This window comes from Triticum dicoccoides, chromosome 6B (genome assembly GCF_002162155.2).
Source record: "Triticum dicoccoides isolate Atlit2015 ecotype Zavitan chromosome 6B, WEW_v2.0, whole genome shotgun sequence".
Classification (NCBI taxonomy): Eukaryota; Viridiplantae; Streptophyta; class Magnoliopsida; order Poales; family Poaceae; genus Triticum; species Triticum dicoccoides.
In genome coordinates this window covers 28463258-28489118 of record NC_041391.1, presented here as the reverse complement: position 1 = coordinate 28489118, position 25861 = coordinate 28463258, and the positions used below count along the sequence as shown (strand labels likewise).

At 46.6% G+C, this 25861-nt stretch overlaps 1 protein-coding gene across 3 annotated transcripts; it reads right to left on the bottom strand.

Moving 5' to 3' along the window:
- Positions 1–16055: 16055 nt before the first annotated feature.
- Positions 16056–22716, bottom strand: LOC119324034 (peroxidase 45-like). Of its 3 annotated transcripts, none has more exons than XM_037597764.1 (4): positions 22416–22716; positions 22134–22331; positions 16707–16866; positions 16056–16605 (listed from the first exon to the last, which is right to left on the bottom strand). In XM_037597764.1, exons 1-4 carry the CDS (start codon positions 22644–22646, stop codon positions 16229–16231), a joined length of 966 nt encoding a protein of 321 aa, XP_037453661.1. In that variant the 5' UTR covers positions 22647–22716; the 3' UTR covers positions 16056–16228. The 3 variants fall into 3 exon arrangements, with proteins under 3 accessions (XP_037453661.1, XP_037453662.1, XP_037453660.1); XM_037597763.1 differs by lacking the exons at positions 16056–16605; positions 16707–16866 and adding exons at positions 20868–21457; positions 21546–21705; XM_037597765.1 differs by lacking the exons at positions 22134–22331; positions 22416–22716 and adding an exon at positions 17231–17629.
- Between the last annotated feature and the right edge of the window lie 3145 nt (positions 22717–25861).

The window sequence follows — 25861 nt, the reverse complement described above, 5'->3', positions numbered from 1 at the left end:
ATTTGAATAGTTGTAAGAAGAATGTGTACCTGGGACATTGTCGATTTCTTCCGAGCAGGCATCCCGTAAGAAAGAAAGGCAAGCATTTCAAAGGTGAGGCGGATCACCGGACGAAGCCTCGCCACCATACTGGTGCTGATGTACATGATATGGTCAATGATTTGAAGGTGATATTTGGAAAGGGTCCTGGCAGACAACCTGTTCCAAAGGACGCTGACGGACGCGCACCCATGTGGAAGAAGAAATCTATATTTTGGGACCTGCCATATTGGAAAGACCTAGAGGTCCGCTCCGCAATCGACGTGATGCACGTGACGAAGAATCTTTGCGTGACCCTGCTTGACTTCTTGGGCGTGTATGGGAAGACAAAAGATACACCTGAGGCACGGGAGGACCAGCAACGTATGCACGGAGAAGACGGCATACATCAGGGTCATGCAAGCTACGCTCTTACCAAAGAAGAGAAGGAAATCTTCTTTGAATGCCTGCTCAGTATTAAGGTACCGTCTGGCTTCTCATCGAATATAAAGGGAATAATAAACATGACAGAGAAAAAGTTCCAGAACCTAAAGTCTCATGACTGCCACGTGATTATGACGCAACTGCTTCCGGTTGCATTGACGGGGCTTCTACCTGAAAACGTTCGATTAGCCATTGTGAAGCTATGTGCATTTCTCAATGCAATCTCTCAAAAGGTAATCAATCCAGAAATCATACCAAGGTTACAGAATGATTTGGTGCAATGTCTTGTCAGTTTTGAGTTGGTGTTCCCACCATCCTTCTTCAACATCATGACACACGTCCTAGTTCACCTGTGCGAAGAGATTAACATTTTGGGTCCTGTATTTCTACACAATATGTTCCCCTTTGAGAGGTTCATGGGAGTCTTAAAGAAATATGTTCATAACCGTGCTAGGCCAGAAGGAAGCATCTCCAAGGGCCATCAAAATGAGGAGGTCATTGAGTTTTGTATTGACTTTATTCCTGACCTTAAGCCGATTGGTGTTCCTGAATCGCGGCATAAGGGCAGACTGGATGGAAAAGGCACGCTAGGAGGGGAACAAATAATATGTATGGACGGACATTCTCTCACTGAAGCACACTACACAGTACTACAGAATTCCGCCTTGGTGGCTCCGTATATGGATGAACACAAGAATTTGCTACGCTCCAAACACCCGGAGCGGTCTGATGACTGGATTACACGTGAACAAACCAGGAGTTTCGCCAGCTGGTTGCAGACACGTACCATGCATGACACCTCTATTGAAAATGACTTGTACTTGCTGTCCCAGTTACCATCTTCGAATATAATGACTTTCAAAGGGTACGAGATAAATGGTAATACATTTTACACGATCGCCCAAGATAAAAAGAGCACCAACCAAAACAGTGGTGTCCGCTTTGATGCAGAAACCAAGACGGGAAAGGAAACATATTATGGTTATATACAGGACATATGGGAACTTGACTATCGACGTGGTTTAAAGGTCCCTTTGTTTCGGTGCAAATGGGTCAATATGACACGAGGTGGGGTAACGGAAGACCCGCAGTACGGAATGACAACAGTGGATCTCAACAATCTTGCGTATGCAGACGAACCATTCGTCCTAGCCAATGATGTGGCACAGGTTTTCTATGTGAAGGACATGTCTACCAAGCCAAGAAAAAGAAAAGATAAGGAAGCGAATGCATCGTACGATGAGCCAAAGCGGCACATAGTTCTTTCTGGAAAGAGAAATATCGTGGGAGTGGATGACAAGACAGACAAGTCAGAAGATTATGAAAAGTTTGATGAAATTGCTCCATTCACACTGAATATTGACCCGAGCATCCCGTTAAATGATGAAGATTTTCCATGGTTACGGCGCAAAGGGACACACGCGAAGAAAAAGTTTCACACCCAAAGATCTGGGATGTGATCGGCTTCACTAGCTATCATCACTTTCTTCTATGTTTCGCACCGAGAGGGGAATCTCTGTAATAGTTAGGGTAGTTATGTGTTTTGGCATTTGAAACGCGAAGAAATTTTATGTGCAAACAAATTCACACTAATTTCAAATAATTCAAAATTTAAACTATTCAAATTTGAAAATTACGGGCACTAACAGAAAAAATAGCAGAAAAGAAAGAAAAACTATAGCTGAAAAGAAAAAAAACTATATAAAAAACTACTCAAAAATAAATAGAAGAAAATAAATATAGCAGAAAAGAAAAAACTACTCAGAAATAAATAGAAGAAAAAATAAAGCAGAAAAGAAAAAAAATTATATTTGCTATTTTTCAATCGTTTACAAAATGACCGTGAAATTGAAAATCACTACAAAATGAACTCTGAAAATGTTGAATTTTGGCAAACTAGATGAAAAACTACTCACAAATAAATAGAAGAAAATAAATATAACAGAAAAGAAAAAACTATACAAAAAACTACACAAAAATAAATAGAAAAGAAAAAAACTATAAAAAAATTGGGGCGCTGCACTGTGGGCCTGATAGGCCACAGGTGTGTAATTACAGGCCTTAAAGGCCCAGCAGACTCACAGGGCAGCGCGCAGAGTTTAGGCCCACAAGTCTGCTAGCTATATAGAGGAGTTCGAAGTGCTAGCCGTGGCTGGGTTTATAAACCAGTGCGGCTGCCCTTCGCCCGGCGAGGTGGGACTAAACTTTGGGGTGGCAACGCGACCCCTTTAGTATCGGGTGGTGGCACAAACCGGTACTAAAGGGGGGGCCTTTAGTACCGGTTCGTGCCACCACCCGGTACTAAAGGGGGTCGCTTCCCACCGCTTGGCCTGGCCAAAACAGGCATTTAGTACCGGTTGGTGGCTCCAACCGGTACTAAAGGTGCCTTCTATATATACAACAGCTACGAAAATTTCAGTTTCCCTCTCTGTTTATTCCTCTGTTTCCGTCTCCGTCGCTGTCGCCGCCGCCCTCGATCGTCTCCGTCGCCGCCCCCGTCCCCGTCGCCGCCCTCGTCTCCGTCGCCGCCCCGGGCCCGTCCCCGTCGCACCGTCCCCGTCCCCGTCCCCGTCGCGCCGTCCCCGCCGTCGCCGCCCCGGCCGTCGCCTTGCCGTCGTCGTCGCCCGCTGTGAGCTCTCCCCCTCTAACCCCTCTCCCTCGCCCCCGGCGGCCACCATTTGCGCCGCCCCTCCCAGAGCCCATACACACACACACAAGCATGCATGAACACACACACAACACGTACATATGTATTTTGTATGTTTAATTAGTTTAGATTATTTAGTGTTTAATTAGTATATACGTATTTTGTATGTTTAATTAGTCTAGATTATTTAGATTATTATTTTTTCACTATTATATATGTATGAATGCATGTTAGATGGATATAATTAGTGTTTAATTAGTATGGAAATTTTTTATATAATGTTGTTTTTCAGTTTTTTAATGAATGTATAGAAGTTGTGTTTTCTGTTTTTAGTGTTAGATGCTTAATTAGTATGAAATAGTATATAGATTTTTGAAATAGTAGAAATGTTAGAAATTTTAGTTATCAAAATCCAATCATTAAAAAAATATTACTTTTTGCGGGCATATAGCTAGTATTTGTTCTCGACGATGTCCGGCCCGCATCCTCGCCGTCGACCCGTCCGCGACGACGTCCAGTCGACCCATGTCTGGGACTGGGCTCCGCCGGGAAGGCACTGGGAGGTGCTGCCTGGAGGGGCGCGCCGCTTGATGAGGAACCCGGCCCCGGGTCCCGTCGTCGACCCTGATCTCGTTTGGTGGCGTTCGCGTGGGCCAGTTTCGGTGCGGAGGGACCCGGCCCCGCCGGAGGTGGTACGTCGCCGTGTCAGGGAGGAGGACGAGCACGTCCATCGCTACATGGTTGCGTTAGAGGGCGGCAGGTTCTCCAATACCTGGCAGTATCTTCGGGGATCTCACTTCAGCTATGATCCTGTGAGGGTTCCTTCTCTTTGGGTGTCCACCACCCGCGCCGCAGGAACCGCGAGTGTCCTAGATTCTTCTGTAGTATTCGATCTTTAATTAGCTAGCCAGTGATATACTATTCAATATTATATATTATTCGAGACGATGTATTCGAGATTATATCTATTATTCTAGACGAAGTATTCGAGATTATATCTATTATTCGAGACGATGTAATTTGAATACAAAATTGTTTTATATTTCTTTTGAATTAGTTAAATAAAAGCTATGGCAGACAATACCGACAGAGAGGGAGAACAGACCATGTTCGATATGATACGCGGGCCAGATGATGATCAGAATGAAGAAGATTATGATGGCTCCGAATTTCTAAACAACACCGGAGAGGGTGATATGATATTCGATCGCGACGACCGAATTGATGAAGTCATGAAGTACGATTATGACGATGACGAAGAACATGTTGATCCTGAAACAACAAAGACCGGCAAGGTATATATATTTATATAAGCAGGTATCTGATGATCATCACATCTTTTAAATGACTTGAAGATATATTAACGAATCGATCTTTGTTCTTTTAGCCATCCGGATCGAGCAAATCTTCAGGCAAAAGGACGAAACGAGGCCCGAACAAAAAGTTGAAGGAGGGCGTAAAGTACAATATCGAGGCAGTCAAACCTAATGGCGAACCATTAGCGCCTAAGAAGATTGCGGACAAGTTCATTCGTCAGTGCGGAGTTCTTGTGAAGGACCAACTCCCGATCTCCCTTCAAGAATGGAGAGAGCCAGCAAAAGACAAAAGAAAAAAAGGCAAAGAGGACGCTGCTCCACGTCCAGATGTTACTTTTGTCGACAAGAATCAAAAAGATCTGCTTTGGGATACTCTCATGGAACATTTCACCCTACCAGATCATTTCACAGAAGCAGATGTGCAGAAAGTCAAGGAAGCTGCTCTTAGGAAGATGGCGGTTGCATTCAAGAACCACAAGAATCATGAATGGGACAAGTACGTCAAGGAAGGAAGGAAGACTCCAGTATTCGAGGGAACACTAGAGAACCAACGTGCTCATTGGGACGATTTCGTGAAATTCAACGATTCGGAATTAGCTAAGGAACGATCGAGAATAAACAAGAAGAATGCCGAAAAAAAGGATAAGTTCCATAAGCTGGGGCCAGGTGGCTATGCGGTGGCAATGCCTAAGTGGGATAAGTCTGAGAAAGAGATGGAGGATGCAGGTGCCACTCCGGTTACTAAGAGCTGGCCCCCCAGGGTCAGGACTTGGTTCTATGCGCATGTGGGGGAGTTGGACCCGAAGACAGGCAATGTTTCGATGAGGGCAAGTCTGAAGGGAGCCGACGATGCGATACTTGTTGTAATAGAAGAGGCACGATCGGGGGTGTTCTAGCCCAACAGAGAGAACGACGAGCTTACGCGTGCCCTGGGAAATCCTGAACACCCGGGAAGAACACGAGGCAAGGGCGCTATTCCGTGGTATGAGGGGTTTTCAGACTGGAACACCGACTACAGAATCCGTGCGAGAAAGAAGATTACGGAGGAGAAGAAGAGGAAGATGGAGGAGGAGCAGAGGAAGCGGGACTATGAACGCCTTCAAGGCCTAGAAGAAAGTCAAGCGGAATTGGTAGTCAAATTCCAGCGGCAGGAGCAGATCGACTCACTTACCCAGCAAAGGGGGTCTCAGCAGCTGCAGCAGCTAGCGAATGATCCAGCATTGGATAGCACTGCCCCATCCATGCCGAGAAGCAGCGTGGGTTCCGCCGTGGACGATGCAATGCTAGGTAGATACCTCGTGGATGACATCACGGAGAACACTAGCTGCGAGCTACACGTCAAAATGAAGAACATATCCATGAAAGTGGCGGACGCCGTTGCTTTTACAAATCCCCCCGAGACAACCTTCCATTGCAACCCGATTCCAGCGGGCTATGCTCGTGTCTTGGTTGATGAGGTGGTGGACCCATATTCGGAGCTAGAGCTTGACTATCCTGGAGGTGACGACGAGCGCTTTCTCGGAGACGCCAAACATTGTATCATCCTATGGAAAAAGGATTGCATCATCTTTCGAAGGCCACCGACACCGCGTCAGCCGACTCCTCGTCGAAGTCCACCACCGAGTCAGCAGTCTCCCGCTCCTGCAAGTCCACCAAGTCCGGCAAAGTGTCAGGCCACTCCTCCTCCAAGTCCGGCAAAGTGTCAGGCCACTCCTCCTCCTCCAAGTCCGCCACAGCGTCAGACGTCCACTCCTCCTCCAAGTCCGGCACAACCTCAGGCCACTCCTCCTCCAAGTCCGGCACAGCTTCAGGCGGCCACTCCTTCTCGTCCAACTCAGCCCCGTCAGCCGTCTCCGCCGCCTCAGCAATCACAGAAGAGACACCCCGCAGCTATGGTGCGTAGCGGTACGAGTCGAGGTAGTACAGGAAGTACAGGCGGAGGCAAGGGATATAAATATGGTCCAAGCCTCACGCCTCTTTCGAAGAGGGCTTATGACAGGTCCGAGGAGGAAATCGCAGCCATATCGAAGTCCGAGGTGGAAGCCCATTTTGCACCGAAACCGCCACCGCCGCCAAGGGAGAAAGTGCCTGAGGAAACGATTGACCACTTCATTCGTATGGATCAACCACCAGCTCCCAAGCCTGTTGACACAGACTATGAGCGCCACATCAGGAAGTTAAATCGAGCACGTCTACGTAAGGAGGCGAGTTCGGGATCGAGCAAACAAGAAGCAGCTGTCAAAAAATGCGGGAAAACCATTCCCCAGCTGGGAGAACAGGCAGCGCAATCGATCCCCTCGCTTGTTGTGCCAACAACACGTGACAGTACGCGCGCCCAATATTATTGTGGGCAAACAGTTTACGTTCCTGAGGTGGGCAATGTGGTAATAACGGAGGAGCATATAATGCAGGCTGAAGTTCTCAAAATCACTGTTGGACAACTCCTCGAGATCGAGCCCATGCCTGTGCTTAGAGAGGATGAAATAAAACGGAAATATGTCCGGGGCCAACCTTTGGTCGAGCCAGACAAGGTCAAGAACCTCCCAACGAGAATGTATGAATTGCATCAATGGTACATGAACATTACCAAGATTTCCGATCGATTGTCCCTCATGGTGAATGTCAAGGAGGGGCATTACTACCATGAGAAAGTTGTGTCCGTTGAGTATTCTGAACTGTTTCAGTTATACAATCAAGACGCACTCGACAAATCTATCGTCAGTTGCTATTGTCTGTAAGTGATTTCTTTCTGTAATTTAAGTCTCAAGTAGCTGTAGTGATCCTTTTGATCAATCATTACCTGTAATTATCCTCACTATATTCTTTTCTGTGGTATTATATGCAGGATGAAGATGTATGAAATGAGAAAAGGTGGACGCTATGGCATTGGGTTCATTGACCCAAACACCGTTAATAAATACACATGGAAAATAGATGCACGTCATCAAAAGGCCGTAGAGGACAGCATGCTAGAGTTCTTGAAGCGCCTCAAATACAATGAAGATATACTACTTCCTTACAACTTCCAGTGAGTCACACTGTCTTGTACTACAAATTCTCTGTTTTTGCCTACTAGCTAGCTACATGTTTTTGCTTACATATGCCCGCTTAATTAAGACATGCAAACGTGTGTGCATGCAGATATCACTGGGTCTTGTGTATCATTAAAGTTGACGCCGAAACAGTTGAAATACTGGACTCACTACTCAAAGAAAAAACTGACTATAACATCTTGTTTGGGATAGTCAACAGGTAATTTCAATCATTATTAACTATATATCTCGGCCTATTTAGTTCGTCATTTCATGATATGAACTATTTAATAATCCCTTTATTCATTTTCTTTGTCGGCGGGCAAGGCTTGGGCAAGGTTCATCAGCGTCATGGAAGGCGAATGGAAAGAAAAGCTTAAATGGGGAAGACCCAAGGTAAGTAATTATGTAGTACTAGCTAGCTAGTTAGCTGCCATCTCTTTAATTATCATGCTTGATAAATTATTATCTAATCAAATTCCATTCTCGTAAAGGCCCTGAAGCAGGCGCAGGGGACTGATCTGTGTGCATTCTGCGTTCGCGAGAACATTCGCATGATGGCGTCCGAAAGGAGCAGATCTCAAAGACAGGAATGGGTACGCTTGTCAAAACACTATTCACAATTTTTACACCATTATCGATATCTAGTCACACAACTAATACACATGCATATTGATCTCCTTCTTAACAGTTCAGAGAGGTGCAGGAGAAGCTCCTAGAAACGGAGCGCGTAGAAGCACTTCAAGAGGAAATAGCGGGATTTTTGCTCGACCAGGTCATAAATCCGAAGGAAGAATACTATTACCCGCTACCGCCCCCATGAAAACCACTTCCAATTGTCATCGTGCTCCGAAGGCACCAATTAGGCTAATGCCACTGGCTCTGAAGGCAACATGCATATGTAGGAGAAATTGTATATAGCTATACATGTGTGTATGTGTGAATTAATTAATATGATGGTTTGTGAGACATTGATGATATATATATGCATGATTGGTTCTACTAGAAATTCTATTTATATATATATATATATATATATATGCATAACATGTACAATGTGTAGTATCGTAAAATACCAGCAAACGAAAAAGAATTAAAATGGAAACACAAAATTAAATGAAAAAAAAATCATAAAACTAAAAAACCCCCAAATCTTATAGTACCGGTTGGTCTTACCAACCGGTACTAAAGGGCTCCAGGCCTCTGGAGCTGGCTCGTGCCACGTGGTTTCCCTTTAGTACCGGTTCGTGCTGAACCGGTACTAAAGGGGGGGGGGGGCTTTAGTGCCCACACTTTAGTGCCGGTTATGGAACCGGCACTAAAGGGCCTTACGAACCGGTGCTATTGCCCGGTTCTGCACTAGTGGAGGCTGTGCTCGAAGTACACAAGAAAGAACCCAAAAGTGTGACGAAGACCATGTGCCGACGGTGGTGATCCTGTGCTTAGACAGACGACGCGGCGCGCGTCACAATAGATGTCAAGGTGCGGGAACGACGAGGTAGACCGCATGTGGCGACCCTACGGCTCTTAGGAGCGACATAGCTGCAGTTGTTTATTGGTATAGTTAGGGAAGGACCTCGGGGCAGCGACACTGCGATACGAAGAGACGACACACCAACAACCCATTGCTCGATCGGTGAAGAATTATGCGTACTTGATAGACTTTCAAGGAATCCTGCAAAGACGCGCACCTGCAACTGATCAGACCGGAAGTGTGAGGTGCGGGACAGGATCTTGCCACGCTGCAATCTTTGACTAGCGGCAGGCCATGCAGCGCGGGGCGGTGGTCCATCGCAGGAGGACGCGGGCGGTGGCCGCCAACACGTCCAGCTTGGCTGCATCACGTTGTGCGGGAGGCTGATCAAGACATGTACAAGGACGTGAGTAGCCACACCTACAAAGGACACAACCTCGGCCAAGACCTGCGTCGCATGAGTGGCCCGGGCCATGTTGTGCGGACGAGAAGCCAGTGGAGGACCGTGCAAGCGCCCACCACACCAGTACACCAGTGCCATGCGTGAAGCCCAGGCTGCCATTGAAGATGATGTTAGGCGCGAAGATTCGACAGGTGATGGGCAACACAAACCGATCTTAGATCAGAAAATGCAAAAATAATAATAATCAAACAATCTACGAGAGAGAAATCCTGATCGATGGATCGGCTAAAGACTATATAGAGCAGCCGATCAACACAATCGGTGAACGAACCCTAGTTACGAGTTGTGCAGCCCCCAGGGGAGATCATGGAGGTTGACCTCACCGGGGCAGCACAACGTGGAAACTATGGTGGAGCTAGCAGAAATTTGCGATAGATGCCATTTAAAAGGATTAGAGGGAGGAGAATGGTGAAAGCATTGTTGTATTGCTGAGCCCCGTGGGCGAGTATATATCCTATATACATAAGAAGTTGATCCCCACTATCCTATTTATCTCAACATGCACACATGCCACCTCATCAAAGACCCACCACTACATGCATGAGAAAAAAAATCATTATTAGTTGATTTCATGCACACCTTTCACCTCACCACACATGCCACCTCATCAAAGGTCCACTCAAAATGCATGAAAAAAGTTTTCCATTACATTATGCCACTTATATTCAATATATTTTATGACTACACAATAATCAAATACTCCCTCCGTCCCAAAATAAGTGCCTCAACTTTATACGAACTTTGTCCAAAAATAAGTGTCTCAATCTTAATACAACTTTGTACTAAAGTTCGTACAAAGTTGAGGCACTTATTTTGAGACAGAGGGTGTAGAATATATAATATTTATTTTTAGCTTTAGTTCATATATTATTAATTCAACTACGAAAACTTCATACAATCAAATCACTGAAATATATTGCAATTGATTCTCGCAGCAACGCGAGGGTATTCTCTAGTTGTGTAGATGTCTTGGAGGATAAGAAGACATCGTAGAGATAAGGCAGGAGAGAGATATGAATCTTGTACTGTCAAATACACTAATTATGTATCTTGTCGCATTTCATCATGTTCAAGTCATGTCTATGAGGTGATGGATACCAACACCTGTTAAGAGTTGAGTTAGTTCTAGGATTTGGTCTGTGTGATAGTCAGTATCCTTGTATTCAGGTTGGAGTTTGCCAGTTAATTACCTAGTGTTGCCGCTTGAGTTTATGTTCAAAAAATTTCCATGTAGATGATGCAGTTTGTCGTGAATTAAAAGTTGAGCTAGTTGTCCATAGGCTCAGGTCCGTGTAATATTCAGTACCCAGTATCTTGTTTGGAATTTGCAAGCTAATTACCTAGTGTTACCGCTTGAGTTCATGTTCAAGTCCAGTCTGAGTAAATGATGGAGATGTCACCTCTTAAGATTTGAGTTGAGGTGACTAGGCTCAGGTTCATGTATATAAACACAGACTTGTGTGTGAGTTGTATAACTTTGATTGTTCAGGGTTTAATAAGTAAGAGGAAAAGGGATAGTGGCTACAAGTTTATACCATGTGTGTTTGTGTTATTTTGATTGATGTTATCGGTCTGTCAGAAAAATCAAACAATGAGACACCACACTCTTGATGAGATGCACAGGATGACAAGAGGCTCGGGAGGATGCGATGCCACGATCTGGACAAGAGAGCGACTTAGAGAAGAACCTCCGCAGAATCGTCAGAAAACACTAGGGCCACAAACCTAAAAACCAAACCTACCCTAGATGACGATGCTAACTGATTTGATTGCATGAGGCAGTGGAACTGGCTGATAATGGGACGTTATTGACTTATTGGCCAGCTGACGACGTAACCTTTTTGTGGCCCTACATGCTGTTTGGAACCTTTTTGTGGCCACGGGCTGTGCTACATGCTGTTTGGAACCTTCTTGTCTTGTTCATGGCCTGGGTTTGCCGTTTGAACTTTTGTGTATTTTTATATGGTCAGCGAATATATCTCTCCAAATTCTTCACTTATTTCAGCAAGGGAAGTGATGTCCAGAAAGTCTGCATGCTAATGTGCTCTCAATGTGTAACAGAATCTTTCTCTAAGTATCTGGGCATGCCATTTGATGTTGAAAACTCAAAGATTTTTGTCTATGTAGTACAGAATTAATGAGGAGAGAAGGTATGAGTTGTCTCTTTTATATTAATGTAGTACACAATAATATGCATGAATGATTAAATTTTAATTAAGCTATCAGCCAATATGACTCATGCAATTTAGTACTAGGAGTAAATAAAAGTAGCTTATACTACTGTGCTAAATTTATACCGAGTAGTACTGATTTCTAAAAAAGGAAGACCATATGAAAATCTATACTGATTCTTAGACAAAGAATCTATACTGATGATGCATTGGGAACTTCCCAAGAAATCTATATTGATTTCTAAAAAAAGAAGACAATATGAAAATATGTAAGGCAAACTATGAATATTGAGTTCGATGCTGCACTAGGAGAGAGGTAATGCTTGCCAGCAGATTTGAGTTACTTGTCTTTCTTCGCCTTTCTTGTCTTTATGTGCGATGTTTTCATTCGTATCTTTCTCGTCTTTCTTCGTCTCGGCCGCAGTGTATGTAACAGGCCTTCCTCGAATTCTTGTCTTTCTTCCTCAAACTTTTGCCTTTCTTCCTCGATGTCCCAAGACGACGGTGCCAATGTGAGAGGTGAGAGTAGGGTGGGGCGATAGCCCCCGAAAATGTTCCATTGGCAATTATGCGGCGCTCGCGGCAGCCGCAGTCGACGGTCACATTTTGGGCAATCACCGTCAGGAGACAGCTCAGGCAAGTGTCCTCTTGTGTTGTGCTTGAACAAGGCATTATAATCCTTGTAGCACAGTGTCATCTCGCGGTCGTCGAACCAGGCGCTCCTCGTCTGTAAGAAACGGTACTCGTCGTCAACATAGAAGCTATAGCGCAGGTTCCAGCTCACATCGTTATCGCCGCCGCTCGAGACGAGGACCCAAAACTGGAGCTTCCGGACCAAGGTCTTCTTCTCCCCGAAGATTTCCACGACGAGGCCCAGTTGCCCGCTCATCTCGAAGGCGATCACCTGTGGATCCCAGGCTGAGTGGTACTCGTCCTTCTTGAATGGGAGATGGTACGGGCGGTGCGCCTCTGTTGCCACATCGACCTCCAGCAACCCATCAGGGTTCCGCGGCTTGCCTGGTTCTGTACGGCCGGTTGTGACCAAGTAGAGTTTGCCTTGGACAAGCACCGGGGGCAATGTGAGCAGTGGAGCACACTCGGAAATGTACGAGCGCTTGCGCCATCCGCCGCCGGCAGCAACACCATCTAAGGTGTACACACACTGGTCCACGTTGACCCCAAGGATGAGGCTGGGGCCCGAGAAGGTGAAACTGAATAGTTTGTGCTCCTTGGTGGAGGGGCTGAACGCTAGGGCTAAGTGATGGTGCATGGTGTGCCGCCGTGGCGCCCTTGGGAGCGTCGCCGTCTCACCAGTGACGGGGTTACAGATGAATGCAGGCGCCTTGGAGTCATCATGGCACACAAAGCAGAGAAGGCCGTTGCAGACGTTGGAGAGGCTGTAGGGGTTAGGGATGATGACACGGTGTGGCATGAGCGCCGGCCTCGACGAGGAGACGTTGAAGAAACTGGCCTCGTCGGGCCAGTCGGACTCCCGCGTTATCGAGACGAGCAGGGCCTCCGACGCCGCGGAGACGTGGTTGGCCTCGGCCTCGGCGTGGAGGCTGCGGAAGTTAGGATCGGCGACGACGCAGCGCCATAACCTGGAGACGCCACAGCAGCGGATCACGTCCCTTGTGGGCAGCTTGAGCAGGATCTCTTGCACCATCTCTGCCGATTCCGGCGGCGGGGCAGGAGCTGCTCTCCTCATCATCGTCACCAGATCGGATTGGACGCGCGGCTTGAATATAATAGCTAGGGCAACGAGTCGCTGACCTAGCTTTGTTATGTAAACGTATATATACATATTCTGTGATGTCTGTATACACGGCAAGCGGTGCTTAGCAAGACCTAGGACTCTGGGAACATCCGTGTAATGCACGCCCGCACGCCCGAGTAATTTTTCTTTGGCGGTTGCTGTTCCGCCTATCTAAGAAATTGTAGTATCTCAATCACATCCACTACCGTTAGTTGGAGTCAAAATGAAGAATTGCACGTTTCTGCTACCTAAAAAGTTTTTCTTGTACAGTATATTGACTCGTGTGTTGTATAAAAAGTTTCCCTGTCTTTATGAAATATTGATATTTCAGCGTCCAGTCCACCACCAGAGTACTATTTTCATTAGTATAGCGGGCCCGGAGCACTCCTTTTTGTTAGACATGGATATGCATGCACCTGCCTCTTTTCTCTCCCATGCAAACATGTGACTTCATTTCATCTTACCCAATTGAAAACATTCATATCTTTTAAACCTAAGTTCGTATTTGAAATAATTTGTATATTTGAACTCCTGGCCCCAAGTCCTTTAGAACTAGACCGATATTGGCTATATTTCAAACACATTTAAATTTCAATGTTTCACATTTCGTATATGAAACAAACATTTCACTTGAAAAACAAACTGAAATAAACCTTTTCCAGTAGTAAAACGTGGAACCAACCTATTTCACTAGAAACATATCTTAACCTAAATATGAAACTGAAACGATAATTTGTGAAACTGATTATTTGGAAATGTGTAACAGTTTACTTCAAAGTGTGTGCAAATGTGTCATTTCACAAATGTGAAGATAAAATTGATGCCTTGCAAAACAAGCCGGTATCATATTTCAGAATTATGAAAAATAACTACAGAGAGTGAATTTGTAATGTATGATTTTGAAACAAAAATTGGAAATGTGAAATAGCTGTCTTCAAAAGGGTAAGATATGTCATTTTACAAAAGTCAGTTCAAATAGGTGTGATGCTTTTTAAACAAGCCACTAACATATTTCAGAATTATGAAATAGTAACTACAGAAAATGAAATTGTAATATACGATAGTGGAATTGATTATTTGAAAATGTGAAACAGTTTATTTCAAAAGAGTGAAGGGTGTTTCCGTTAACATACATTTCTGTTTCATTTTATTTTCACTTTTGGTAAAGGGCATTTTTATTAACTCAAAACGAAGCATCTAGCGGATACAAAAAATGATGAGCAACACCCGGCCTATGCATTTCTAAGACGCATACAATCAACACCAATAGTCTAGTAGAAATAAAATGAAGATCGGCAACAGAAGAATCATATGACTGACACTATGTCTAAGTCAAGGGAGGTGATGAACCGATCCGGAGATTATGCTGCCACCCATGTTGGGTAAAAATCTCCATGCTCACCCGCTCCAACCGCATACACACCACCTTGAACAGCGGTTGGTACTCCATTCGGTGTAGCATAAACCACATACGAAGCAAGTACGCACAGCGGAAAATAACATGCAATGGAAAGCAATTTTTGCTATCAAAAACCAAATCGTTTCTACATAGGCAAAGCGATCATAACAAGGCATACGCTCCCACCCTTATTAGCCTTTCGAACCTATTTCGAATACCGTCCAACCAATGACCAAACATATTGGTAACACTTGTGGGCGGATACAAATTAGACGCTACTTGGATGATTGACCATGTAAAATGTGCAAATTTGCGCTGAAAAAAAGATGTCTAATTGTCTCGCCGTGAGCACAAAAACTAAACTTTTTTGCTTCCTTGCCAGTTATGGCGGGCGAGGTTGTCTTTGGTTAGCACAACTCCCCTTCTAAGATCCCATCTTAAGATACCACATGAATATTTTAGCTTTTAGTGGAATCTAGGACTTCCATATTTTCTTATTCTTATCCACTAGAACGTCTGAAAGCGTGAGTGCCCCGTACATCGAGTCGACTGTCAAGGACCCAGACGTAGTGAGACTCCGAGGAAACTCATCTCGTCCTTGTGTCAGGTTAATTGACTCCAATCTGGATAACATATTTTGCCATGACATAAGACGAGGGCCAATCAAATCCCGCCTGAAAGCAATATCTGGCGGGGATGAATTGAGCACCTGCGCAAGAGTATTATTCTTATGGCAAACAATACGGTACAAAGCTGGATATTATTCTCGAAGGCTCACATTTCCTAGCCACTTATCCTTCCAGCAACGAATCTCTGACACATCTTTTATCGCAAAAGATCCAAAACGAAAAAGATGTTTATTTGCCATCATTAGCCCAGCCCAAAAGTGAGAGTCACCATGTTTTCAATAGACCCGAGACAAATTTTTGGCCTAAATACTTATTACACAGCAAGCTTTCTCTCTCCCTATTTTGTCACCGCATGCTTTCTCTTTCCCTGTTCTGTCACCGCTCCTCTTCCCCTTTCGCTCTCTCTCTCTCTCTCCACATGGCTGATGGTGCTGACGGCAAAATGAAAGTGCGGGCCCATACCACGTGCTTCAATGAAGTGGAGATATGGGCCATATAAGCTGGACATCTGGGCAGCACTATCGAGGGCTGTGTAACCGTGGACTGTGCTAAAATCTCAACACAACACGACCCGATCTATACTGCCGGAAATACAGCCGACTGACATGCTAGAAGTTGGGCGCGAGGCAGACGAACAGCCAAGATATCGGGCTACCCATAGCCCAAGCTCTAAACGGCATCTTCGGATAGATAGATAGATTGTACGGAATCTAAAAAAATACATAGATTACTCTGAATATTGTATGTAATGAACTACTACTAGAGTAGATGAATTAAATTCTCCATTTTAAGTAAAGCAAAATATTATTCCAGAGATTTAACTCTTCATTTATTTTTTCCAATACTCCTAGCCTGTGCAGTTGCACGGGTCGACTAGCCTTAGTTTGGGTACTGACAGTCACGGCGTATCTCGCCGTCAGCGGCCGTCTTGACCCCAACCCTGCCGAGCTTCGTCATGGCGATGACGAAGTCGGAGAAGAAGGTGCCCTGGTTGGCCGCGTAGAAGTCCACGGTGCCGCGGGACCTCTCATCCGTGTACAGCACCTGGTCGGACCCCAGGAGGCCCCTGCCGTTCTGCAGGTTCCGGTAGTAGAAGTTGTCAAACCCTACCGGTGTAACGTCGTCCAGGAACGCAAAGTTCTGTTTGGCACAGGTGCCCTGGAGCTGCGCGTCGAAACTTGGGTTCATGCTCTGGTCGTTGCCACCGATCCTGTACTTGAAGAAGCCGCAGTCCGCCGCGCCCAAGGTGTGGCCACCTGAAGCGATGCGATATGGTGGTCATCTTATACTCTCAACAACAGATTCAAGAATCATAAGTCCATGACAAGTTGAGTTGAACTGAATCACGTTCACGTACCTGATAGGGCGATCATGTCAGTCTGGGAGAGGCCCAAGGTTGAGAAGTAGGCATTGAGGCTGTCGAGGTTGTCGCCGGGGTGCGGCAGCCTGACGCTTCTGTCCGTCGACTTCTTTCCATCGTACCTGCCGAGCTCCACTGTGTAGTTCGGCCCTCCGCTCTACAGAGTGCAGACAAATTCGTTCAGGGAAGAGAGAAGTTCATATTACAACCTCAAACTACCTCCAAAGTTCAAAACACAACCCTAAGGTACAAAATCATCTAATTTACAACTCTCAACTTTCCATACCGGACAAACAACAACCTTGAGGTGGTTTTTTACTCTTTTTTTTGACTGGTTTTGACCAATCAACATCCAAGTCAGCGCCTTAGTCGTCATACCGCCATGTCACCATCTGGTGAATCCAAAATTTACTTGTAGTTTTTTATCCATCGGGCAAAACTTCTTGAAACTTTCACAGATTGAATCTAAGGATTGTGTCATACGCCATGTCACACATTCGTTCAGCGAATAGTCATCCTACCTGGGAGACGGACTCTCTTGTGGCAAGGGCGATTATGTCGGCGCAGGACACCTTGTAACGGCACTGCGGGTCGCTGTCCACGGCGGCCTTGGCGTCCAGGATCGTCTGGAACCCCTCCGGCTTCAACGAATATTCGTCAGGGTTCTCGTCGTCTCCGGTCGAGCCCATGATCATGACCGACGCATCACAGCCCTGCACCATGGACTGCTTCACGGAGCTCCGGACGATGCCCTCCAGGTTGGGGCAGACGCCGGCGTAGTAGTCCGGCCTCAGCTGCGCGGCTGCGGACGAAGAGAGGACAGCCACTTTTAGGACGACGACGAAGATGATGGCGGCGCGATTCGCCATGGAATGCATCGACCGACGCCTTGAGCTGCTTTTGTCAATACTACTATTCCGAAATTAGCTGTTGGAAAGTGATGGCTTCTGCCCTACTCCAGTCCTGGTAATAATGGTACTGTTCGACGGTAGGAGTCGCGCGTCCACCGGCCGGCGGTCGCTGCCCGTCCGGCGTGACTAAAGCAAAGATGCACTGAAGCTCACGTACGCTACGGTTACTTGTCACGCTACGATTACGTTGGTGTCTCGGTGATGTTCAAGTAGTACGTCGGATGCTTGGATATACATATGGTGCTGGAGAATTTTCGACCCGGAGTGTCCCACTCACTCACATGACATCCCAGGATTCATATGGAAAGTGACAACCGGATTTTCCTTTTCTCAGGCTGGATCTGCCGCCGAGGTTATCCTAAAAAAGCACACACATGCATGCCCACGCCTCTCCACGAGGTTTAAGCCTCACACAGCTTGAACTCCACTGCCTCCCATATCTGTCTAAACTCTCAAGTGGCAGACTCCAAGCTCTCCCTCTCTCATGCGGCAGACAGCCCACCGTTCTGGAAACGTACAAGTCAAGGACGATTTCTTTGGATGTGAACGGCCGGGCACGAGGTTTTGGGAAGCTGCGTCGTCGCGGACGCTACACCCAGCCAACGCCGCCCCAAAAACCGTCCCAAAAACCGTGGTTGGGGCATCTCCAACACCGTCCCGAAAACGCCCGCAAACATCCGGACCGACATGTCTACACTACTGAAAATTTCGTTGCCGGCTGTCAGAGTTTTCACCAAGAGCCAAAACACGGCAGTCGGCAAAGTAATGAACGCCGAGAGCCGCACTCGGCAAACACATGATAATGCCGAGAGTATGACTTGGCAAAAAAGCAACACCCGGCCAAGGCATTATTTGCCGAGGGCCAACAGGTCACCACACGGCAAAGTTTTGCCACGTGGCACCTCCGGCGGCGAATAACGGCATGGTCACGGTTGCAACTCTTTACGGAAAGTGCCTCTCGGCAAATATTTAGTCCCATCTCGCTATGAGACAAGCAACATGACCTGTTTAAAAAGTCCAAAGTACTTCGGTGGTATACAATTATGAATATGTACTAATTTTATGATCCAACAATACCTGTTCCGAGAGTTGCTCTCTGTAAAGGAACTGTTGCCGAGAGTTGCTCTCAGTAAAGATAAGGCTACCATCAAACTTTAGTCCCACCTCGCCTAGAGTCAAGCAAAATAACATGTTTAAATAGTGGGATAATCCAGATGCGCAGTAAGCTTCGGTATTCATTACACTTTTATTAAAAAGATGAACTATCACTTTGAATCTTCACCTGTTTCGGGCAGAGAAGATTCAAAATGATAGAGCACCTTCTAAATGGTGGATGCCGGCGTTTTTTTATTAATTCAACTATTTTTTCCCTGAGGCCGCTTGTAAACCGCACCGTCTCTGAGCTAGCCTCTGGGTATCAAGAGAGAACGTGTCTGGTTTGTGCAGGAAGTGCGGGTTCTGTTGCTCCGTTGGCCTCGAAACTTCTCGTGCTCTAAAAGGGGGCAACCGCATGACGTTTGCCATGCCCCGCATTTTTCGGGCATGCGTGCAATATTCGAGAAATTTATTGCTCTACTAGGGTTTCATCGCTGGAAATTGCAGATCAACAAAATGGCACATGAAATGCCCGGTAGCGGCATGGGAAATCCTTTCTGATGCCCTTGTGGAACAAGGTCAAGTGAGTAGAGCAGTCCGTTTGTTGTACATGATAATTTTTTTCATGTATAGAATAAGCTCTTAAGGTTGTTTGTGGAATAGACCCGTCGGTAAGGCATGCATGAACTTGACATAATTCAGAACAGATCGACCATTACACGTCGGGTGAATTCCATATATGTCACTGAAAATTTTACCATATCCCCATATGCCATTTAATCCCTCTTCAAAATACGTCATCAAAATTTTGCACCAAGTGCATATATTCCAGTATCGTAAGTTGACCCCTCTTTGCGAACCAACATGTGCTGGATGGTTAGGAGGAGAGTGGTATTCCTAGCCCATCAGGGTTTAAATCCTGGTGCTCATATTACTCTAGATTTATATCAGGACTTCCGGTGATGCACGTTCAGGAGGAGACGTTTCTGTCGACTACCAGGCGCCTGTAGTGACTCCGTCAATCTCAAGATGATTTGTCAGCTCAGTCTCTCGGAGGTGCTCATAACGATAGGGTGTGCATGTGTGTTCGTAGGGGTGAGTGTACGCGTGTGTATATGAGCGCCCGCGTCTATACTGTGTTTTAGAAAGAAAAAATCTTTTCATAATCCCAATCTTTCCCCTGGACCCATCTGTCAGAAAGAAATAAAAGAAAAATAAAACCTACGTATGTCCCGCGCACTAGGCACAACCTTCTTCCCTTGACTCTCCTCCCACGATGCAGGCGTCGTCGCCATTCCCGCTTCAGCTGCCACCAGTCCCGGTCACCCTCCCCAGCCGGTGGCCGCCGCACTCCTACAGCAGATGGCCCTGGTCTCCCTCCCCTGCCACTGGCCCAAGTCCCCCTCCCCCCACACCAGCGATCGCCTCCTCGAGCAACCGCTTGTAGCACGGCACACAGGAGGGCCGTGGCGGCAGCAAGTACAAGGGTCGCTCCGGCCTTGCCCTCTTCCCACACTGCTTTAGCAAGGTCCTCCTCCGGCCGCTTCTTCCACCATCTCACGCTCGGTGTCTTCCTGCGCAACAGCCATGGCCACGACGGCAACAGCTTCATGCATTCTCTCTTTGCCCGGTCCCTAAGCAGCAAGGACTGCCTAGGGTTATACACATCAGCTCACACCGCCGCCGTTGGGCTCCACCTTTACAGTGTGAGCCACACCTACAACCACTGCAGCTACACGGCGACCCGGTGCTACTCCTCGACCCCCACTGTGCTCCATCTTGCTCCTCGAGAGCTCCGATCTGAATTAGTATTCGCCTAGTTGTATAGAGGCTGCATCAATTAAATTGGATCAGAGGGAGTACAAAATTACACTGATTCCTGGGATGTGGGTGGAGATTTTGGATGAGTGCTTGATGCTCAGATCTGTTCTTCCCTCAACGTATGAAATGGTGAAATCATTGTTTAACAAGGAGTGAATCTTATTTGTTCTTGAATATGGACTATCCATCAATGAAATTTTAAAAAGTGAGCTAAGTCATGCATAGAATTGCAGTTATGATCGGGTCCCATGTTCCTATGTGTTTACTACGCTGCAAAATTCAGTCATTTGGCTAAATCACCACAAGATATGACCAAGGGCGAAATTATATTTTTCAGCTGCCACTTGACGACCACTACCAGTCAAGCGACAGTAGTGTAATATGTATACATGTTGCAAAATTTCAGTGACATATTTGGAATAACATATGAGGGTAGGCGTAAATTTACAATGGCATATATGGAATTCACCCCTACACATTTTATAGTCCATTTATAGACAGCGGTATGTTTGGACAATGAGCAATCTTCATATGCTATAAGTATCTAATTTGGATACCGACAGTCACGGCGTATCTCGCCGTCAGTGGCCGTCTTGACCCCGACCTTGCCGAGCTTTGTCATGGCGATGCTAAAGTCGTAGAAGAAGATGCCCTGGTTGGACGCATAGTAGTCTATGGTACCGCGTGATCTCTGGTCTGTGTACAACACCTGGTCGGAGCCCAGGAGGCCCCTGCCATTCTGCAGGAGCTTGAAGTAGGAGTTATCGAATCCCACCGGTGTCACGTCATCCAGGAACGCAAAGTTCTGTCTGGCACAGGTGCCCTGAAGCTGCGCGTCAAAGCTCGGGTTCATGCTTGGATCCTTGCCCCTGGTCCTGTGCTGGAAGAAGCCGCAGTCGGCCGCTCCCAAGGTGTGGGCACCTGAGGGGGTGGTAGATGGTGGTCAACAACAGGCCGGCCGACGTGATCAGATTCAGAAGTCGACGATGTGATGAGATGAATCATGTACCTGATAATGCGATCATGTCGATCTGGGAGAGGCCTAGGGTATAGAAGAAGGAATTGAGGCTGTTGAGGTTGTCGTCGACGTGCGGCAGCATGACGCTGTTCGTTGTCGAGATCTTCCCATCGTACCTGCCCAGCTCTACTGTGTAGTTGGGCCCTCCGCTCTGCAACACATTTGTTCATGGTCGTCTCATGGCAAAGGACTCCTACTACTTTATTTTATTTTAAATAATGGGCTATTGCGCAAAATTAAAGCTCAACATGTTATGCACTAAATTGATTTTTTTGCAAATAATGTGCTATAGTGTAATTTACTTAGCACTATTAAATTTGGACCTTAGTTTAGCGTCACGCTAAAGCTATATACTATATGTCGTGCTTTGCTTTATAGTGGCTGGATATTTTCTGCTATGCCTTTGTTATGGCTCACTGATTTGTTGCTATAATTGGCTGTATGCGTCAACCTTTACTTTGTTATTAAGGCTGGGTATACATCAAGTATATCATATACGAATGCGTGTCAATTGTCAAGTATATCTGTATATATACGATATTTATGGATTTTCATAGCTTTTGGCTAGACCAATACTACCTGGGAGACGGACTCTCTTGCGGCGAGGGCGATTATGTCGGCGCAGGACACCTTATAGCGGCACTGCAGGTCGCTGTCCACGGCAGCCTTGGCATCCAGGATCGTCTGGAAGCCCTCCGGCTTCAGCGAATAGTCGTCCTGGTTCCGCCACTCGTCGTCGCCGGTCGGGCTGATGATCATGACCGATGCGTCACAGCCCTGCACGCATGATGTGCTTCGGTCTGTCAGTCTTGCATGATACTAGCCATCAATTACTTGCGTCAATGTGTAACATAGCCATACCATGACGGCGCAGTCGTGGAAGAAGAGCCTGAGGGTGGCGGGCGCGGAGATGGGGGACTTGACCATGGACTGCTTCACGGAGTACCGGACAATGCCCTCCAGGTTGGGGCAGACGTTGGCGTAGTAGTCCGGCCGCAGCTGCGCGGCCGCGAACGAGGACAGGACAGCGACTTCGACGAGGACGAGGATGAGGATGGCGGCAAGTGAGGCTAACGACTCGAGGTTCGCCATGGCATGGATCGACCCTGCTTCAATCAACTGCTATTTTTGTTAAGGCTGTTGCGTTGCGTGATCTTCTACAAGATGCAGTACGAGAGAGTGATGGCTTCCGCCCTACTCCAGCATATATATTCGACGGCCGATCGGAGCGGCGCGTGCGTCCATCCGCTGGCGGCCGCTGCTGGTCCAGCGTGACTAAAGCAAAACTGCACTGAGGCTCACGCCAGGATTACTTTACACGCCACGACAACGTTGGTGTCTCGGTGATGTTCTAGTGCGCTGGATCCTTATCGAAAGTGACCATCGAATAAGGGTGTACACATGCATGAACATACTTTCAAACTGCCGCGTCGTCACCTCCAAAAATGTTCACGTCGTTATTGCATGTGTCGCTCGGGCTCTAGTAGTCCAGTGCACAGCAACCTGTCATCGTCACCTCCGCATATCTGTCTCAAGTGGCAGGAGTTGCTAAGTGACAAATATATCCACTTCAAAAATCTGTCTCATGTGACAGCTCACCATTCTGGTAACGTACAAGGACGATTTCTTTAGTGCAGGTTCACTCATGGATGGGAATGGTAGAGACACGAGGTTTATATATCATCACTCAACGGCAACACGCTAGTGTGACGGATATCTTTAATTTCGAATTACCTAGGGATAATCTATGTGGTCTAGTGATAATCTCAGTAAAAGGAGTATTTAACCAAAAACTAACACAATTCGTGGAACCGTGCCCACAAACTACCACTTTACGAATTTGTGCCGAAAACTACTTTTTTGCTCATCTATGACTAAAAACTACCATGTCTGTAAATCAACCGATTCGTCCATTTTAAACACGCTTATGACAGGAGCTGGCTTCTTTCGCGCGGAGGAGACCCCACACGTCAGCATCACCTTCTTCCTCCTCTCTATCTCTCTTTGGCATTTCAACAAACACCTTACCAGCACACCGGCGATAGCTCTTTGGACTGCAACACCCCGGCGAGCTGCTGCTGCCTGGAGCGCGACCTGGCCGCGCCGAGTCACCGGCCCCATTACTCACGTGCTTGCGTTAGTGGTGGTAGTCCAGAGGACGAGCGTCGCGGGGTGCTGGTGGGTGATGGCCTCGGGAGAGCTATGGGGCGGCGCAGGCAGGAGGATCTGGGAGGAGGCGGAGCTGGATGGCGCACGGGGCAAGGAGGAGGCCACCGATGACGCACTCGACAGCGAGGGCCAGCAGCATCAGCAGCAGGAGGGAGGCGGCGGAGCTAGATGGCGCACGGGGCAAGGAGGAGGCCGCCGCCGACGCACTCGACAGCGAGGGCCAGCAGCATCAGTGGCAGGAGCGAGGCGGTGGTGGCGGACGGCAAGGGAGGCAAGCAGCTCGGCCCTGGCATCAAGCAGGGGTCGCGGAGGAGATGCAAGAGGACTGCGGGCGAGGTAGGAAGGAGGCGCTTGGGGCCGGCCATGGCAGGCGGTGGACGGAGCAGAGGCCGAGGCGCCATGGCAGGCGGTGGATGGAGCAGAGGCTGAGGGCGCCATGGCAGGGGTAGCTCACGCGTGGGAGAAGAAGAATGACATGTGGGCCCCAACATGTCATGATCAAGTTTAATTCTTGCTAATCAGTCATTAAGTCGATGTGCTAGTTTTTAGTCATATATTAGTGAAAAAATGGTAGTTTTCCGCGCAAATTTGTAAAGTGGTAGCTTGTAGGCACGGTTCGACGAATTGTGGTAGTTTTTTGTTAAATACTCCAGTAAAAGGGAGGCATAGATAACGATAACTGCTTATTTTGTGATGAGAAAAATATGTGGATGACTTGTTCCTTCATTGTGATATAGCCAGGTATATGCGTGGAGCATTGTTAAGTTATTGTTGCGATTATTTGATTGATATGGAAAATTACAAATAATGCTCATTTCCGGGGTAGATTCCGCATGAGCCTATTGCAGCGGTATCTTTAGCATCTATTTGTTTCCGTATCAGTATATGGCATACCGTACATAATGGAGCATCAAGCTAGCGAATAGGGGGAAAAAAACCATCAGAGAGCTGTTGAAATTTTTCGAAGGAGAAACGGCTGGGGGCCAATGGTGCAGCGGATCGCTGTGTAAGATTATTGTGGGAAGCGTAGAACGCTTCGTCTGGGCCGCATTGCATTATATAGAAGAGATGCCGTAGCTTACAAGGAGGGAGGGTCGATCGAGAAGAGGAGATTGAGACCCCATCGGTTACAGAGAGGAATAACAGAAGAAGGGATATAGAGAAAGATTACAATTCAAACTAACCTCTCCTATCCCTATACAACTTATTCTAACACTCCCCCTCAATCTGAACCGTACGCACTTTGCTAAGGTTAAGATTGTACTTAAACTCATCCAATCTCCTTGTAGTGAGAGCTTTTGTGAAGCCATCAGCAAGTTGATCTACAGTTGGTATAAAACGAATATCAAGTAGCTTGCGAGCTACTCTTTCTCTGACAAAGTGGAAATCAACTTTGATATATTTTGTGCGTGCATGAAAAATAGGATTAGCTGAGAGATAGGTTGCACCAATATTAACACACCATAACCTCGCAGCCTGAGGAGCCTTAATTCCAAGCTCATTGAGTAATGTTTGTATCCACATTACCTCAGCAGTAGCATTTGCTAGAGCTTTATATTCAGCTTCCATACTAGATCTTGATGCAGTGGCCTGTTTTCTTGCACTCCATGACACAAGATTTGCACCCAAAAACACAGCAAAGCCACCTGTGGATCTTCTGTCATCAGCACACCCTGCCCAATCTGCATCAGAATATGCAGTAACAAGCATGGAGAAAGACTTGTGATTTGAATTCCAAGTCCTTCTGAATATTTAAGATACCTCAAAATTCTCTTAACTGCAATCCAATGAGTTGTCCTAGGTGCATGTAAATATTGACACACCTTATTCACAGAATAGGAAATATCAGGATGTGTAAGAGTCAAATATTGTAAAGCATCTCTAACTCTTTTGTAATTTGTTGCATCTTCAAGTCCAAGTGCTTCCCCACTCTCAATTGTAAGTTGTTCTGAGGTTGACATTGGTGTACTCACAGGTTTACAATTTTTCAATCCTACTCGCCTCAGTATGTCAGTGGTGTATTTTTCCTGTGTGAGAAGTATACCATCCTTCACTTGTTTGACCTCTATGCCAAGAAAATAGTGAAGAACACCCAAGTGCATAAGAGCAAACTCCAACTTTAAATCCTTAAGCAAACA